Below are 17,327 nucleotides of genomic sequence, written 5' to 3'. Positions count from 1 at the left end.
CCTACCAAGGTCAAAGAACGTTTATTTGCCTTGTGTGGTGCCCGATTTCCTTTCTAGGGCTAACGCTCAAAAGGAGCTCAAAAGGAAATCCCGGGTTATTTTCCAACACTTAAAATTGCATTATAGTTAATTCTCTACTTTCCAGTATATATCAAGTCACCTTTACATAATATTATCTTTTATATTACAAAAAAGATTGCAATTGATCATGAGCGTATCCGGGAACTGATGACAGAGTTGCCCACGATGTACATTATTACCTTGAAGCTAATGAAAAAACATGACAGCCTTTTTTTTTCTTCATAGCTAATACTTTATAATCGGAGCGTGATCTTTTCAACGAATAATAGTTTCTAACTTTGCTCTGTGTCAGTTAAGATCTTGGGTAGAAATTATAATCTATTCTCTCTCTGTTTGTATAATTTTGCGTGAGGAATTAACCTTTTCCCCGTGAGGAATGAACTGCGCAAAATTATAACTCTGGAACACACCTAAACTGTACATTTATTTTACGCCAAAGTTCATTTATAAATTTGATATAGCTTTCTGAATTTTAAAGTTGATATTGCATTAGTCAAAACCTCTGAAGTCTATCCTTAAATGATCCAATGATGTTTAGTAAAACGCCGGTTTTGACAACTTAGAGTTTTCCATTAAGATCAGTGCAAAAAAAACATCTCCTTTAGATTCTTGTTTCCATTTTTATTTTCAAGAGAGCCTGGAGAAATCGTTGTGCTCAACATGAAAAACAGATTCTCTGGTGTTTAAGTGAGTAATTAAATTTCTCTTTTTTTGCCCAAAGCATGACTTGTTAAGGAATTGTTTTTAATTTCTTCGGAAAACGATAATTACACAAGCCACAGAACACAAATTCGCACAAAGCTATGTAAACAAAACGTGCGATAGGGACAAAAGATTATTTTGGGGCTATAACATGTTGACATTGTAATTTAAACATCTTAAAAGGGTTTAATCTATTATCGGTTGCTCGATAAACAGCCCTAAAGTGGGAAAAATTAGTCTAAAAGCTGTTTAAATAAGCCTGGAGCGCTTTTGTCCTGAAAGCTTGTCACGAGGGAAGCGAAACAAGCACCCCAGCGTGCCCTATGCTCTATATAAACGAGCGCGCGTATCGCTTTTCACATCGTGTTTTCCAAAGCACAGATAAGACGCGTCAACATGAAGGCAATATTAGCTTTGCTGTTTCTCGCGGCAGTGGCCGTGTATGCCCGAGCGGAGATGGAATATCATCCCCAAGCCATCTTGCATTATCTCGAGATGGAAGATGAGGAAATGGCTAGGAAGGTCCGCGGCCTCGTCGGCCCAAGCGCTCGACCAAGCTTCCCCGACCAAGTTTTCGCCCAAGCGGTTTTCCCACTGGAATTCCACCAAGAGTCGTAAGTAATCATATATTTGAACAAAAGAAAAAGTATTTTAAAATGGGCCCCCAACCCAAATTTTCCCCTATTTCCATTCTTTCCTTCCCCGGATCCACCTAATATCATCACAAGTACCTCACATATTTTCATGCAGTTAAGCTTCTGATAAAGCTGCCACATTAATGCCTTAAAGACATATCCAGCAATCTAAAAAACGAAATTTAAGGTATTACGGATATTTTTCACCTTGGAAAACTATGGTAACAAGTAAACAAACGCGCAAAAGAATGCTTAGTCAGTACGTAAAGTATAGTTCATACATACATGTTAGTCATTTCTGCTAATCACGATTTTAGAGAAAGAAAAAACTCCCATTACTATTTAACTAAAAACATTAACATAGTGTGGAACTCCTAAATTTGATTTCTCACACATTTCCTTTTTGCCGACAAAAGAAAAGATCGAAGTTGTTGGAAGATAAAGAGAGAAAAGCAATAAATAGAGATAAGGCCATCCCCTTTTTTTCTCTGTTTGCGTCGTCCGCCGACCCAGATTTTCGCGTTTTCAAAAAAAAAAATTGCGAGGTTGGGCAACACATTATTAGTTCATCCTCGCGTTCTTGTTGGTACACGACGTCGATTTCCTCCTCCATTCCGCCATTTGACTGTACCATGTCTTCTTGTTCCTCCACACATCTGGCGGGCCTCCTTTCCGCTCCTTCCACTTTTTTTTTTTTTTTTTTTTTCCACCGACCGACCAAATCCACATACGACGATACGAAAAAGGGGATGGCTAAGAAGCGTATAGTTCAAAAAATCATATTGCCAAAAGTTCAGTATAGCGTTTTGCTGTGTTATCGATGTTTTTCTCTTTAGTTTTACTGGCCCGCCATTTTTGAAATGAGCTATTAAAAGATAAAGTTAACGAGCAGTGCAAAAGCATGCGATTTGTGGAGTGCTTGTCAGTGAAGGAAAAGAAATGTTGCCAAGGACTATGTTTGTAATTTTTTCAACAGAAAGCGTGCATAGTCAGGGCGGTCGTTTGCCACAAGAAAGCTGGAGATGATGCTTGTGAGCATTTGGAGTGTATCAAGAAAACTGGTAAATGCCTGAAGAGAGCTGGTGTGCGTCTACATCATCTGCCCGACAATATGGTGAGTACTGTGCTTTATAATAACTTTTGTTTACTAAAATCAAGATATTCATTTCCAAGGGTTTAGTTTTGGCACGACATTGACAGTAGATTCCAGAATGGTGCAGTGGTGAGCACTCCTCCACCACCAGTGTGGCTGAGCTGAGGTTCAAATCTCGGACTCGGTGTCATGTGGGTTGAGTTTGTTGTTGGTTCTCGCCCTTGTTCATGGGGTTTTTCTCTGGGTTGTCCGGTTTTTCTCCCACAACAAAAACAAACACTTCTATATTCCAATTCGATCACGAATCCGAGGGCCACAGCTTTGTCAGGCGTAAGGCTGTTGCGTGCAACCCTCGTTGTTCCATTAATACAATAGTTTCATTGTTTAACTCACGCTCTCGCAAGCGAGGGTTTGCTATTCAAATCGACAGTAATAGGGTCAAGGCTTATTGTATGTCACGAAGTACCCAAATCGAATTCTGTTTTCTTTTATTCGATGAAAACATTTTCAATTGATAGTACCGAAAACACCTGCAAAATCTATTGGGAATTTATGTTAATAATGTAAAATTCAAGGCTACATTTACCTTACAACCAGCGTTTTTCGTATTTTTTGTTGTCTCGTTTAGAAAAAATGTCTGCCGATCATCCCTTGTTGCTTGTTGGCCAGCAAGTCTTGCGAGGAGAAGCTGTGCTGTTTCGTGAGGTTTGGAGAATGCGCCAAAAAACTTGGAGATGCTAAAGACGCGGAGTAACTAAATCGACCGTCCCTGAACCCGCATAGAACAAAATTAAGCCTGCAAGTTAACAGTAGTTTTATATCGATATCAAGTTGTCATGAGTGAACAGATGTATCATTAAAGAGCCTGATTGTCATAAATCTGTGTTTTACTTTATTTATTTTTTCTTGCGTTCTTTCAAGTTTAGTTGTTAGATAACCCTGTGGCTACTTTGGGAATGTCGTTTTGCATGAGCTTGTGTGCTACCCTTATCCAGCGAAATGAGTCCTTCGTTTTCCAAATGCTGGGCAAGGATACCGTGGGCTCTGGTAACAAGATTGCATAGGGAAAGAGATGCAACGACGTAATGCGCATATCATATCGCATAACCATAAAATTTTAACAATAAGCCTCCCCAAAATATAAGTGCCCACCACCCCCAGCGAACAAGCTCCCAAGTTTCAGACGCAAAAATCCCGTTCCGACACTAGCCCCACCCCTCCCCCGCCGAATATAAGGCAACTGGCTCGGAATTTAACTTTCTTCGGGTTGTAAAAAGCACCGTCGGCTTTAGTCGAGTCATTAAAATATTTTAATTATCTTGTTCAAAGAACGAATGTAAAGCTTGCTTTAGGTTTCATTTTCGTCTAATTTTCGTCAGAGAGTTTTACCATTTAGTATTCCTCAGTACGCATACTTACACCAGACTTACACCTAACATCCCTTCGCGATACAAACCAAACATTTTTGAAATCAGTAAAATTCCTTTCCGTAATCCCTGCTAAGACCTCGATGATACAAGCCTCTCCGAAAACAATTCGGGGAAACAAGGCCTACAAAACCCAGGGCTTATTTCCGGAATTTTTATCAAGAGTCCCTTATTATTATAATATTGATATTGAGTGTGTTATTATTATAATCAATTTGAAAGGAAAGTCTACAAACATAATCAGTTCCACAAAGCAAAGTTAACAATTCAGGTTTCTTCACTGGGTAATTATTTGTCATTGAGGAATTGCTGTCACCACAAAAAAAATGAGAGGAAACACAAAGCAATCTTTTTCCTAGTAAAACAGCAACGAAATATATTTGTTTGGTGCCCTCTTTGCTCTTCTTATGCATGTAAGCTCTTAAAAGAGCTTTCCTTCAATAAAGGGAAAAGTTACCGGCAAAAAGGGAGTAAACTGAACTCTCATTTTGGTTTACGCTGGTAAAAGATGAAAGGCTGATTAACATTCCATTTATTTATTTTTTCTTTAAATGAAAGATCATCGCAGTAATGTTCTCAACTTATCAGAGGCGGAAAAAAAATTCAGGCTTGAACGGGAATCGAACCCATGACTGCGATACTACTGCAGAACTGCAGCGCTCTAATCAACTGAGCTATCAAGCCAACTTGGAGCTGGTCACTTGTGAAGTCGTAATATACACGTGGATGGAGAAGATGAAGGATCATCGCAGAAATGTACTCAACTTAAGCAGTTGAAAAAAGCAAGCCTGAAAATAATTCAGGCTTGAACGGGAATCGAACCCATGATTTTTTTTTCTGGCTTGCATTTCTCAACTGCTTAAGTTGACTCAGGTTGACTACATTACTGCGATGATCTTTCATTTGCTTAAAATGTATATCCGCAGTACAAATATATGAATTTCATATATTCATTTCATATTCCATTTATTGTTCCAATATCCAGGCATTGGCAAGCAGCCCATTTGAAAAGAATATTGAAATCGCCAACTAGCTGAGGGATATTTTCTAGCGTGACACAAAATTCGCAGCCAACATCAAAACATGCAATGGCAATCACTCGAAGAATTTTAGTTGTCTACAACTGAATGCAATGCATCTTATGCTCACTGTCCAGGTTTTAATACGTTTTTCAACCGAGTACTTCCGATAATCGACTACACGGGAGGCTCCGCCCAAAAGGGATACCTTTTTAAGGCTGGAGGTTAATGGAAGGCTAGCGATTTCATGAGCTGAGGTAAAGGAAAGGGTAGGGTCAACTATAAATCTCGAACAGATGCACCAAACGACTGATTAATCTAGCTATTTTATAGGTTTTCTCGAGTAAAAACTTAAGAAAGAGGGCGCAATATATCTTCTGTGGGTATATGAAAGGGTGTCCTTAAGGGTAAGAATTTGAACCTCGAAGCGGAGCCTGCCCGAATGAAACATTTTTTAGGATCCAACAATGCGGCGATACGGTTATCTTTATAACAAAAACAACTTTATTAACTTTATACATACAAAAAGAAATTCCCTTACAATAGCAGCAGTAGTTTCTAGCAGTCTTGATGAATATTAAACACCAAACCCTATGCGCTTATTATTTTGATGCCTGAAATGAAATTTTTTTCCTTTAAGATCGATATTTCCAAACAAACTCAACAAAAATATTCTCATAGAATCGTTTGGAATCGTTCGATAAAAACAGCCTTAGTCTCTTTAGTCTCGAGCTCTTCTGAAAATAAAATGAGAAAGAAAAGAAATAAACATGTTGACTTCGTCTTTCTCCTGTTTTTAAAAATAACAAAATCGATAAAATCATCATCTTCAAGTCTATTCAAACCCTGAGTACTAAAACTGAATAGCTCGAGAGCAGTGGTGAACAGAGCGGATCGAAATAGCAAAATTCTATTTCGCCGGTGGAGGACGAATTTTAATCATGTCCTTTTTGACTGTGTTTATTGCCGTTTTCATGCAATCGAATATGTCGTTTAAAACCCCTTAAGCTGATGAATCCCTTTTCACACACAGGACAAGAATGTTTTCGTTCTCCTGTGTGTAGACATATGTGCAATTCCATTTTATGGTAGCTACTCAAATGCTTTCCACAAACCCAACACTCGTGTGTTTCGCCATTACCGTGAACAGTGTTTCGGTGTGTTTTAAGATCATCACTGCGTGAAAAACATTTATTACAGTCAGTACATCTGTAGGGTTTTTCCCCTGTGTGAATTCGCTCGTGCCTTCGCAAAGCTGAGTTATATTTAAATACTTTATCACAATATTTACACTTGTAAAGTCTCAGTCCCTTACTTGCAGCCTTCTCTTCTCCAAATTCGAGGGGTATGTGGACCAGTTTGTGTTTAGTAAGGGACGAACTATGTCGAAAACGCTTATCACACTGATCGCATTTATAGGGTTTCTCTCCGGTGTGGATACGCTGATGGATGTGAAAATCTGCGACACGTGCAAAGCTTTTTTCACAGTCGTTGCATTTAAAAGGCTTTGGCTTTTCCTGGTGGCTTCTATGCGTTCTTAAATGTCCAAGGAGTGTCGAACTTTGGGCAAAGCATTTTCCACATTCTTTACACTTGTAGGGTTTCTCCCCGGTGTGAACTCTTTGGTGTGTGTGAAGGGCGCCCAAACTGGACAGGAGCTTACCACAGACTTGGCAGCGACAGCGTGTAGGGTCTTTATTTGATTTATTGATGCGTTTCTTTTGCGTGTACTGTATGCCACTATGGAGCAGTTTATGTCTGTGGAGAGCGCTTCTGTGTGCATATTGCTTCCCACAAAGGTCGCAAATGAATTGTTTTACTTCGGAATGAATCGGCAAATGATCTTTAAGTGTATCCTTTCTACCAAAGGTTTTATCACAATGGTTGCACTTAAAGGGTCTTGATTTCTTGTCGTGTTTGTTTGGGCTTTGGTTCTGAGCACGAACAAAGCCGCGACATGAATGACTTTCAAGTGCTGACATCTCATAGAAACTCCGTATGCAATTAGAACATTTAAACTTTCTTTCAATTTTGTGCTTTGCAAGATGTTTTCGTTTGGATAAAGGATCCCGAAAGCCTTCCCCACACACTGAACACTTGAAGGGCATTTCAAAGCTTGCCGTATGGGAAAGAAAGTGTTTTCGGAGAAGTATAGCGTTTTCAAACCTCTCAGGACATTCACTGCACAAGTATCTCTTTTCTCCAGTCGATTGTAGAGCTTTTGAAATGGTTTGAGTGTCTGACGACCGTTCCATGTCACAGTCAGAAGCAGAAAAAGGATTGACCGGCAACGCTTCCATGTCTCTTGTCTCTCATCTGACGGCGGACGTGCACCGTGCTCCTCCGTTGCTTACTAGGTACACGAATGATCAGCGGTCCCACTAACACCAGTTTACGTAAACAAGCCCTGTAAAAATGTAGTTGAACTTTTTTTTAAATTATTAAACAAAGCGATTACCTAAATATACATTATAAAAAAAACGCATTTTACTAGGCAACATAAATTTTTAAAAATAGTCGTTACAATTTTTAAAAACCAATTAAAGCATTTTTACTAACGTTATTTGTAACAGAATTAACTAGTAAACCTTTCACTTGTATTCCCCTCTTTTTCGGTTTTCAGACTAGAACCAAAGACAGATCGTGACACAAATGCATCTCAAATTGACTCCACTGATTTGAATATATATTGCAGCCCGTCTAACAAATTTCAACAAGTACAGAGAATTCGGAAGGGTAGGCTAAAGCAAAACGCTCAAAATTTAATTCTAGTATGCAAAAGTCTCATTTTTAAAGCCATCAACATCTGCATGTTGTGACAACTAAATGCGAGTATCGATGGGGAAAGTCGCTTGTCTAACCTTGCCCTTCTATGCATCCATTATGATACCCCTCATCCTCGGAGACCCAGGGGCAGTTAGTGGGGCGAAACGAAGAAATAAACCGGGCAAAATCGTCGCGACAAAAGTTTTCAAGAACGGCACGAAGTGCCCCTGGGCAACGAGTCTCTCCAGACCATTTCCAAACGGCTCTCCGAATGCTGGCTCCCGATTGGGCAGGAAAAAACCTTTGTATTATTCTGCCCAATCGGCGAGCAGTAACTTGGGAATCACTTTCGTGTGTTCTTACACGCCGCCTACTGTGTCGGCCATACTTGTTCGTTCACCAAAGCTCCGCTGCATGCGAGGGAAATTTCCATCTAGCTTACATCAGATAGCTAAAAAAAATCAAGGAATCTTTTCCGATGTCAATTCAAGGAGAAAGATATTTCAAGATCGTCGGGAAAATTTTCGTTTGGACTGACCAGAGGTATCGTAAATACTGGCTTGTTTATCGATCGCCCGCTCGATTGAGCTTGAAGGTTTCAAATTATTTTCTTATCCGAGCTTCTTATTTTGATAGTATCGCTATTTGAGGCTTGTACATAATGGATTCTAGCCTTTCCTTACATTTTTCTCGGCTAACTGGAACTTTCCCGTATTGCGTGGATTTTCTTTGGTGCACAGACCAGACAAGTATGCCTAACATGCCAATGCATCGCATCGTGACAGGTATTTAAATGTTCTTGTACGGGCGAAGCCATAACATTTTTCTGAAAATGGTTGACATTGTTCCAACAAGCACTCACATCAAAGAAGGGATTGTCAAAAGTTTAAATATTTTTCCATGTTATTAATTTTTTCTACGATCTTAAACCTGAGCAGAAATTGATTAATGGAAATGTTGTTGGGAAGGATGTATTTGCTGCACTAGCTATCGGATACTTTTTGGCGAAAGATTGACTTTTCAGATTTGCATGGCCTTTATAGAATTGGAGTTCTGTACGTATAGGGTTTCTCCATTGTTAAAGATCAGGTTAGTTCTTTCTTGGAAGCTGCATTCATTGAAGAAAGTGACAAGGAAAGGCTAAGATTTGCAAAATTGTTTTGCAACGCGACATTACAGGCAGAATGTAGTTGCTGTTGTCTGTGACAAAGTTCACCCCGTAGTCCAGTTTAGTTGAATTGTGTACCAACCAAATATACAGATAAAACTTTGCTGTTATGTAGCTCATGCACTTCATTGTGCAAGGTGGCAAGAAGATAACACAGCCTACTGTCAAGCCAAAGTGGTGTTAAGTGAATTTACAAGCAGCATAATGTACATATGCCTGCTGTGTAGTCATTAAATACAAAGAAATATACAAGCCACTGGTAATTTGCATCAGTATGTAAAAGAAAATATTATTACACATTTTAAGACTGACTTCTTGTTTTCTTTATTTCAATACCAGTAACACCTAATTTCATTTATTTATCCAGCAGGGAAAAGGGAAGGTGCTAGTTCTTACATTTTCTTGGGGTGAGTCCAGGGTGGGTAATTGGGACTTCAAGTAATGGGGATGATTGTATGGGGTCAAAACTTAAAACCCCAAAAATTCCTTAGGACTTCAAACAAAGCCCAAAGAAATCCTTGAACCAAAACTGAACCCCAGAATTTTCACATTCTAAATTGAATTTCCAGAAAGAGGCAATTACACTTGAAATTGAACTCCGGGACACTTTGCAGACTATCGATATACCCAGTTTAATACCACATGCAATGTGAAGCAACACCTTTGTTAACTTAGCCAAAAACTGAAAAAAACAGAATCAGATGTCCACAAACCTTAATATATGTAACAGATTTAAAAATGTGCAGTGAACTGTACAAATCAGTTTTCATGGGAACTTTATCGGACAAAACACACTACCCAGATGGTGCTGGAAAGAAGTCTGTGAAAGGAATGGTGTCAATGTACCACAACAGCACTTCACCCTCTATTCAAAAGCATGTGTTGCAATCACTCAAGGATCCTGATTGGTAAAGTCAGAATTGTAATTGCAACAAATCCTCTTGGAATAGGTGTGAACATAAGGGATTGCCTCATAGCATCAACTATGAGTCTCCCTGTGATTTAATCATATGTGCAAGAATTGGAAGAGGGAGGTAGAAATGTTCAGCCATCTGAGGCACTTCTATTATTTCGTGATATGGGATAAACCTTCAGCACCGTGAACCTGAAATGTTTCAGTATCTTAAGTCTACCTCTTGTAGAAAAAAACAAATAGTTCTTGCTTTCTTTGAAGATACTAGTTAAGGAAGTCTTTCAGGTAAAAAACAATGGCTGCGGTCACATCTACGACGTAACTAAATACGCCTGTGCCCAGTAGTCTCCCGTCCCTCCTGTGTGTCGGGTTTTGTTTTCATGCCTTTTTGTTCATTCCTCTTTTTTTCTTTTTTCCGCGCGGATAGTAGGATGCTGACGGAGAACTTTTTTCTTGCTTTTTTTCCTCCCTTCGTTCGCCGCGGCTTCTTCTTCCTCCGTTCGGCGGGGTCAAACACCTGTGTCGCGGGGTCTACATAGCCCATCCTTCTACTGTTGGGGCGAAGGATGTGGTATCTTTTTTTGGTGGCATCGGGGCCTCGGTGCCGGGGCGGACGGTCCACTGTTCTTTCAAAAACTAATAGTCTACTCTAGGGTCAGAGGGATTTTAGCAGTTTGGCGGTGGCGCATTTTTCTCCTCTCTCCGCTCTTTGATTCCGCTTCTTTACATATTCATACTTTTGGCATTGTCTCTTCGGTCAAACTTTGCCGGTCCCACGGGATGTATATGGTATTATTCCACGCTTTTTGGTGAGAACAATGCGTTTTTAAAGTCACGATGTAGCAAATTTTGTACTCTGAGTTGCGAAATTAATATGTCTCAAACTTCCTACAATCTAATGCGTATATCGCTAAGTGTTGTAAATGGTAAAAATAAGAAACAGGGATTTTTACAAATCACGCGCACGCGCCCATATTTTTTTCCAGTCATAAATCTCGTAGTTGTCGGTGGTCTCGCATCTTTAAATACATATGATGGCCTAAGGTTCCCCCGCCTTAACGCCGTCCTAACTATAGTTAGTACTGGGACTTAGTCCTGGGCGCTCGGCGGGCCTGGGCGGCGCGGAGATTTCGCGTGTGCCTATATTCGCTCCTTCCCCTCCCTCCGTCCAGCTGTTGTCGGGACGTGAAAAGTAGAGTTGCCGTCCACTAGTGACGGGAGTGCTTTGCGATTTCGTTTATCTCATTTTTTTTTCTTTCTCTGTTAGGTGGTCCTTTATAGATTTTTGGGTACTATAAAAAAGTAAGAGTCAAGTTTATTTGCGGTTGCGATATTTGCTGTGCTCGCTGGCGGCCTGCGGAGACTTTCTTCTTGTGTTTGGATTGTACCGTGAATAGTGCTTTCTGGTCCCAGATTTTGGGTGGCGCCAAATGTTCGTTCTTCCAGTTGGGCTGGAATATGTCCACTCGGCCGTCCTCCGTTCCCGCGGCTCTTAACGGGGTTCCCGCCAAGAACGTCGACATCAACCTAGTCCTCCTCGCGAAATTCCCGTCCTCCACCGTCCTCAAGGTGCCGTCCAGGTATCTAGTCCCTAGTAGTCTAGATGTGACCGCAGCCAATATGTTGTGGTGTCTGTACAGAAGAATGTGACTGGACAATAGTGCCCACAGAACTTGGGAAGTATGATTTCAAAGTTTTCCCTTTGATGTCAGAAATGTAAAATAGGGTGAAAGAAAAAGCACTAAGTTTTATTAAAGGAGTTTCAAGAAAGTATGTACAACGAAGTGCTGAAATCAAGTCAAGATTGTTTTGTTTCAAACGTTGACCGAGTTACATGACTGTTTCAATAAATAGAAGAGACAGTCTTAAAAGTAAGAGTTTTTTTGTTGTTGAACAAACTCCTGTCTTGAGTGTTCAACATGCTATCAAAGTATAAGACTGGGTAAGATTTCCGCACAGTATGTATGGGGTTGTGCAGGAATCTTGCCTATGTAAAATATATACAGATCGATCTACAGAAAAATTTGGATCAGCCCATAAAATACCTTAGCTGTTTCATAATGTAGATACTGTTTGGCATACTTGTCTGGTCCACACAATACGGGAAAGTTCCAGTTAGCCGAGAAAAATGTGAGGAAAGGCGAATCCAAATGTACAAGCCTCAAACAGCGATACTATCAAAATAAGAAGCTCGGATAAGAAAATAATTTGAAACCTTCAAGCTTAATCGATCGAGCGGGCGATCGATAAACAAGCCAGTATTTACGATACCTCTGGTCAGTCCAAACGAAAATTTTCCCGACGATCTTGAAATATTTTTCTCCTTGAATTGACATCGGAAAAGATTCCTTGATTTTTTTTAGCTATCTGATGTAAGCTAGATGGAAATTTCCCTCGCATGCAGCGGAGCTTTGGCGAACGAAAAAGTATGGCCGACACAGTAGGCGGCGTGTAAGAACACACGAAAGTGATTCCCAAGTTACTGCTCGCCGATTGGGCAGAATAATACAAAGGTTTTTTTCTGCCAATCGGGAGCCAGCATTCGGAGAGCCGTTTGGAAATGGTTTGGAGAGACTCGTTGCCCAGGGGCACTTCGTGCCGTTCTTGAAAACTTTTGTCGCGACGATTTTGCCCGGTTTATTTCTTCGTTTCGCCCCACTAACTGCCCCTGGGTCTCCGAGGATGAGGGGTATCATAATGGATGCATAGAAGGGCAAGGTTAGACAAGCGACTTTCCCCATCGATAAACTCTAGCATTTAGTTGTCACAACATGCAGATGTTGATGGCTTTAAAAAAAATGAGACTTTTGCATACCCCCTAGAATTAAATTTTAAGCGTTTTTCTTAAGGGCCTACCCTTCCGAATTCTCAGAACTTGTTGAAAAGCTGGTTTGTTAGACGGGCCTGCAATATATATTCAAATCAGTGGAGTCAACTTTGAGATGCATTTGTGTCACGATCTGTCTTTGGTTCCTTAAGAGAAAACAACCTACCCAGGCAAAAACAGGCTACGGGCCTGTATAGTCTGAAAACCGAATAAAAGAGGTGGCAAACAAGTCCCAGTGTCAAATTAGTTTATTAGAATAAATGTTCGGTTGAGTGAATTTACATAAACCTGAAAAGATACAGGACAATAAGATTACTGGACTCTAATTACATTGTTTTCTTTTTGTTTTTAAAAAAATTTTAAAAAAAAAAATTCTCATTTCTTTAGACAATAGATTTCTTCTAAATAGCTTCCGACGTTAAAACAGTTTTTCATCATCATCATCATCATCATCATCATCATCATCATCACGTCTCTTTGCGCCAGAAGGCGCATAAGGCCGTATAAAACAAAGAGCAGTTTTCTCGACTTTTACAGCGTAAGAAGTGTTTTTTGTAGCATAAGCTTTGTTAAAAGTTGAAAACTTGAAATAAAAAGATTTCAATATTAGAGCGCGCATAAAACAAGAATACAACGGAGTTCGCGTTTTTCTAAGACTTTGGGTTACCGTTAGTTGCATCTGTTTTTGTTCATGTTAAGGCGTAATTAAAAAAATAAGAATTTAGAATTTGTTTCATATCGACGTTGATTTAGCCTCCCACGCAGTCGTTCTTAGGGGCGATCGCGTTACACTCCTCCCCACGAACGCGTACGCCGTTCGTGGGGAGGAGTGTAACGCGATCGCCCCTAAGAACGACTGCGTGGGAGGCTAACGTTGATTAAGACTGAGAGAGTAATTTTTGAAAAAATCATTTTAGAGCTATTTTAAAGCCGCAACTCAAACAAGATTAACGATTTCGATTCATTGTTAGCAGGATCCCTAGTTAGACGCTGTCTTTAGTCAGGTCCTTTGTTTACGGCAAGCTTTGCGATGAATTATAGTAAAATTCTGTAATAATTTAGAGGCCTGCAAAGAACGGAAAATTGCATCGCTATTATAAGAAGTTACTTTATTTACTATAATAAATATGGCAGAATTATAACAAGTTTTGTGTTGTCATTCGAGGGAACGTTGAAAAAAAGCTTGCAAGTTTACTGAGTATTGACTGAGTAAGAGGGAAACAAAGCTTAAAGGAGAAGTTCACTCCAGAATGGCCGTTTATTTTCTTTACGCCAAAAAAAGTTTAAAAAAATATTTATTCACAAAATTTCACTTCAACGAGCGCTAAACCCTACGAATCTTTCTCTAGTGCCCAAAATCGACAACTACGCCGCCATCTTGGAGCTGATGTATGCGTGACGTCAAGCTCAGCCTGAAGGATATCAAAACTCTTTTTTTTCAATCCTGTTGCTCCTTTCTCAAACGCTCCGGAAACCTCTCTTTCATTCTAGAAAAGCTCCGTGGATTATGTGGGCGAAAGAAAATTCCTGCAAGCGGACATAAAATTTGTAGATCTTCGAGATACGTCTCCTGAGTGAAAGGGGAAAAATAGTTTTTTATTTAGGGAGATTTTTACAACTTCTGTTTCGTCGTTTTGACGCGGGTCCCGAAACGGACGCCGGGTAAAACTCTACTTTTAAACCCTGGGGGCGGTCGGGTCCGGCTTTGTGCAAAAGTAATTTTTTGCTCGAAACTGTAGTCCTCGGCTTTTTCACGTCCGGCGTAAAAGTGATGCGAAAAAAGCGACGTGGGGGGTGCGACGATGATTTTGTGTTGTCTTGCTCCGCTTCTCTCAAATTGGTAACATGATTCCTCGGGACCGGCGGAAGAGATGAGGGTCGGGATGTTACTGAGGCATGGCGGAAAATCTGTTCTTGCGGTGAACGGAAATACCTTTTTTTTCTGGCTCTGTGGGCGCAGGCATGACAAACACACAAAGGAGTGGATACCTCATTAGCTGGCTCTGACGTCACGCATATTACTTCGGGCGGCCGTCGGTGGGCTACTCGAGGATTCGTAGGGTTTAGCGCTCGTTAGAAGCTGAATTTTGGTGAATAACATATCTTTGCATAAACTTTTTATTGGCGTAAAAATACTGGCATCTGGAGGAACCTCCTTTAAATAACAATTGTTTAGGGGGGTCAAAATCGGCGAAGGGGGGTCAATATCCGCTATTGACCGGGGGGTCAATATCCGCTAGCGGATTTGGTCCGGGGAGTCAAAATTGGCGGGGGGTCAAAATCCGCTGTGACACCGGAAAAGCGATCAAGGCCAACTAGTAAATTAGTGGACGTTTCGTAATTTCTACTAGACTTTGAAGGCAGACTTTTTTTTCTTTTTCCTCCCGCACCCTCACGTTTGCGACTTCTAGGCCAAATACTCGAAAAGAAAATTATTCAACGCTCGCTCATGCATTACCTTCGCCTCCAAGCGCCCGCCTCGCCTCGCTGAAATGAGTGACCAAGTTCCGATCGAAATCGTATGCAAATTGCCGTAAAAATATAACAATAGAAAATAAATAAATTACATGAAAATAAAAGCAATATAAATAGGCATCAAGACCAATTTTTGTCAATTTTCGTTGTGTCCAAAACGTGACTGGACGTTTTGTTGAGTGGCTTGAAATAAAAATTTCCGCTTTTTTCAAGATTCGTTGTCCGTGAGAGACTCGTGAGATCGCTCCTTTAATAATATCCTCTTCTATTTGTGATTTTCAATTCCTAATTTTAAAAGCCTAAATTAAAGTGAGTCCGTACTGGCAAGTCATCACACGTTGCTAACAAAATGACTTATTTATGACCCGATTTGGCCAGGTAAAAATGAGAGAAAACTGCATAGAAATGCGATTTTCGGTTTTACATGGTTAACTGAAAGAACCTTGAGAAGATATCTGATATTCCACTAATTATGAAAGCCGTATATCTTACATTCGTGATCTTAAAAATACACTACGGCAAATACACATCCCGAAGCGTGATCGTCAACAGCGACAGTGACTTTGAATATTCAATTTAAATTTTCTGTTGTTTCTACTCCTGATAAACGTGCAACTTACCTTAGTATCAGCTTGAGATCTCACGGAAAACTTGATTTGCTTGCAACTTCTTACTGTTGATCTTCAAAGCCCAGAAATCCAGCGGAGAAACTCTTCGATGCCGGTTTGGCACATGTGACGGCGATGATGATGCGGACGACGAAACAAAATCTTTTGTTACGGCTTCGATCAAAAGATCGCGGCTTTGTTTGAAGAAGATTCTTTTGTGTTGAAGTTATTGTTCAAATTTCCTGTTGGCCGCTTATGTTGCTTACTTTCGGTCACAGTGACTACAAACTAGTTGTACTGAAACGGGAGTTTTAACGCTGTTTTCGGTCGTTCGTCCGTATACACTTACAGAGGGGGAACCACGCTTGCAGCTACGGGAAGTTCGGGATCTAACACAGCAACAACAGTCCTTCGGAACGGCAGAGAATACGCAGTTACTTGGCTCCAACAGTAGAGATTTATTCCAATAACATAACCAGTGCGTAAGCGCTGGCAGAACATAACCAGTGCGTTAGCAGGACATAACCAAAGAATATTTTACAGTGCTGTTCTACTTAAGGGCAAGCTAGTGACGCGATACAGATTACATCATACGAGAAAACGCTATTTTTGAGAACATAAACAAACGTTTCTAAGCTCGATTGGCTGAAGTTAATCCTAGTTCTGAAACATAAATAACTTTCAAAAACTCGCAGGTGTATTACAGCTTTCTGCAGGTTGCTTTTACAGTTTAACAGTTATCTACAGTTATGATCTCACAGCTAACAAACCAAAACAATAATTTCTACGTTGGATTTTCTATGTTTTTAACAGCGAAGCGAATAAATAAAACTAAACCAAATAATCATTTTCCTCTCGTTACAGTACCTATCGGTAAGTGCCAACGAGCGAAATACTCATGTTTGTTCATAAGAACAGATATTGAATGGTTTTTGATAGAACTATATTTGAAATGACCAAAATATGGTAAATTGTATTTTAGGTAATATGCGAAAAAAAGTGCTATTTCTCTGGTGTTCATAAATGACACAGGCTTGATAGCTTGCGTAGCAGGCGCCGTAGTTTCCAGCGCGCGTATTCTCGCGATCGCGCACACTAAAAAACGTACACAGATGTCTGCTACGCAGGCTACGGGTTTGATAGATTGATAACTCTTGACAAATCTTTAAATTCTTTTCAAGGTTAAAATGTCACAAAATGTAGGCAATAAATGAGGTTTAATCACTGTTTTTTAAATACAACACGCGATGGTTAAAATGTTTCCGTCCACATAAGGGATAGATGCATTTCAAGAACTTCTTATAAATCAAATCCCAAAATCAAAACTGCTAAGATGCTTCTTTAAAAATAATTTTCAGTAATAAGAGACAGTAATGCACGGGACAGATTTCAGTCTCGCATGCGAAGTGTCATGTTCAGTTACGCAAAACTTGAAAAATTTGAACAAAAAACAAAACTTGAACGGTCAAGGATTATTTGGAGACAAAATTTTTATTCAAGTTAACATTACATTTGCCGTTAGAAGCAAAAAAACTTTTGACTTTCTTGTGTGTATGACATGCAGTAATTATATTGAGCGTCGCTTTGTATTGATGTTATATTCCTACGCGGAG

The 17,327-nt window shown here is 40.0% G+C and overlaps 1 protein-coding gene and 1 pseudogene across 3 annotated transcripts; one reads left to right on the top strand and one right to left on the bottom strand.

The window, feature by feature from the left end:
• The first annotated feature begins 1,128 nt into the window (after positions 1–1,128).
• On the top strand, positions 1,129–3,390 carry LOC144648660 (uncharacterized; annotated as a pseudogene). The gene is made up of 3 exons (XR_013569721.1): positions 1,129–1,397; positions 2,395–2,532; positions 3,140–3,390. The product of XR_013569721.1 is annotated as an uncharacterized LOC144648660 (transcript).
• A 2,072-nt stretch (positions 3,391–5,462) lies between these two features.
• LOC144657093 (uncharacterized) lies at positions 5,463–16,002 on the bottom strand. 2 transcript variants are annotated; one of them, XM_078517389.1, is made up of 2 exons: positions 15,727–16,002; positions 5,463–7,364 (listed from the first exon to the last, which is right to left on the bottom strand). In XM_078517389.1, exon 2 carries the CDS (start codon positions 7,255–7,257, stop codon positions 5,893–5,895), a length of 1,365 nt encoding a protein of 454 aa, XP_078373515.1. In that variant the 5' UTR covers positions 7,258–7,364; positions 15,727–16,002; the 3' UTR covers positions 5,463–5,892. The 2 variants fall into 2 exon arrangements, with proteins under 2 accessions (XP_078373515.1, XP_078373524.1); XM_078517398.1 differs by lacking the exon at positions 15,727–16,002 and having other exon boundaries at positions 5,463–5,694; positions 6,273–7,426.
• Between the last annotated feature and the right edge of the window lie 1,325 nt (positions 16,003–17,327).

The sequence above is a fragment of the Oculina patagonica genome, chromosome 1 (assembly GCF_052425735.1).
Source record: "Oculina patagonica isolate OP01 chromosome 1, crgOcupat, whole genome shotgun sequence".
Taxonomy (NCBI): Eukaryota; Metazoa; Cnidaria; class Anthozoa; order Scleractinia; family Oculinidae; genus Oculina; species Oculina patagonica.
Note: the sequence above shows the minus strand (reverse complement) of the source record. Positions and strands in the feature narration are given on the sequence as shown.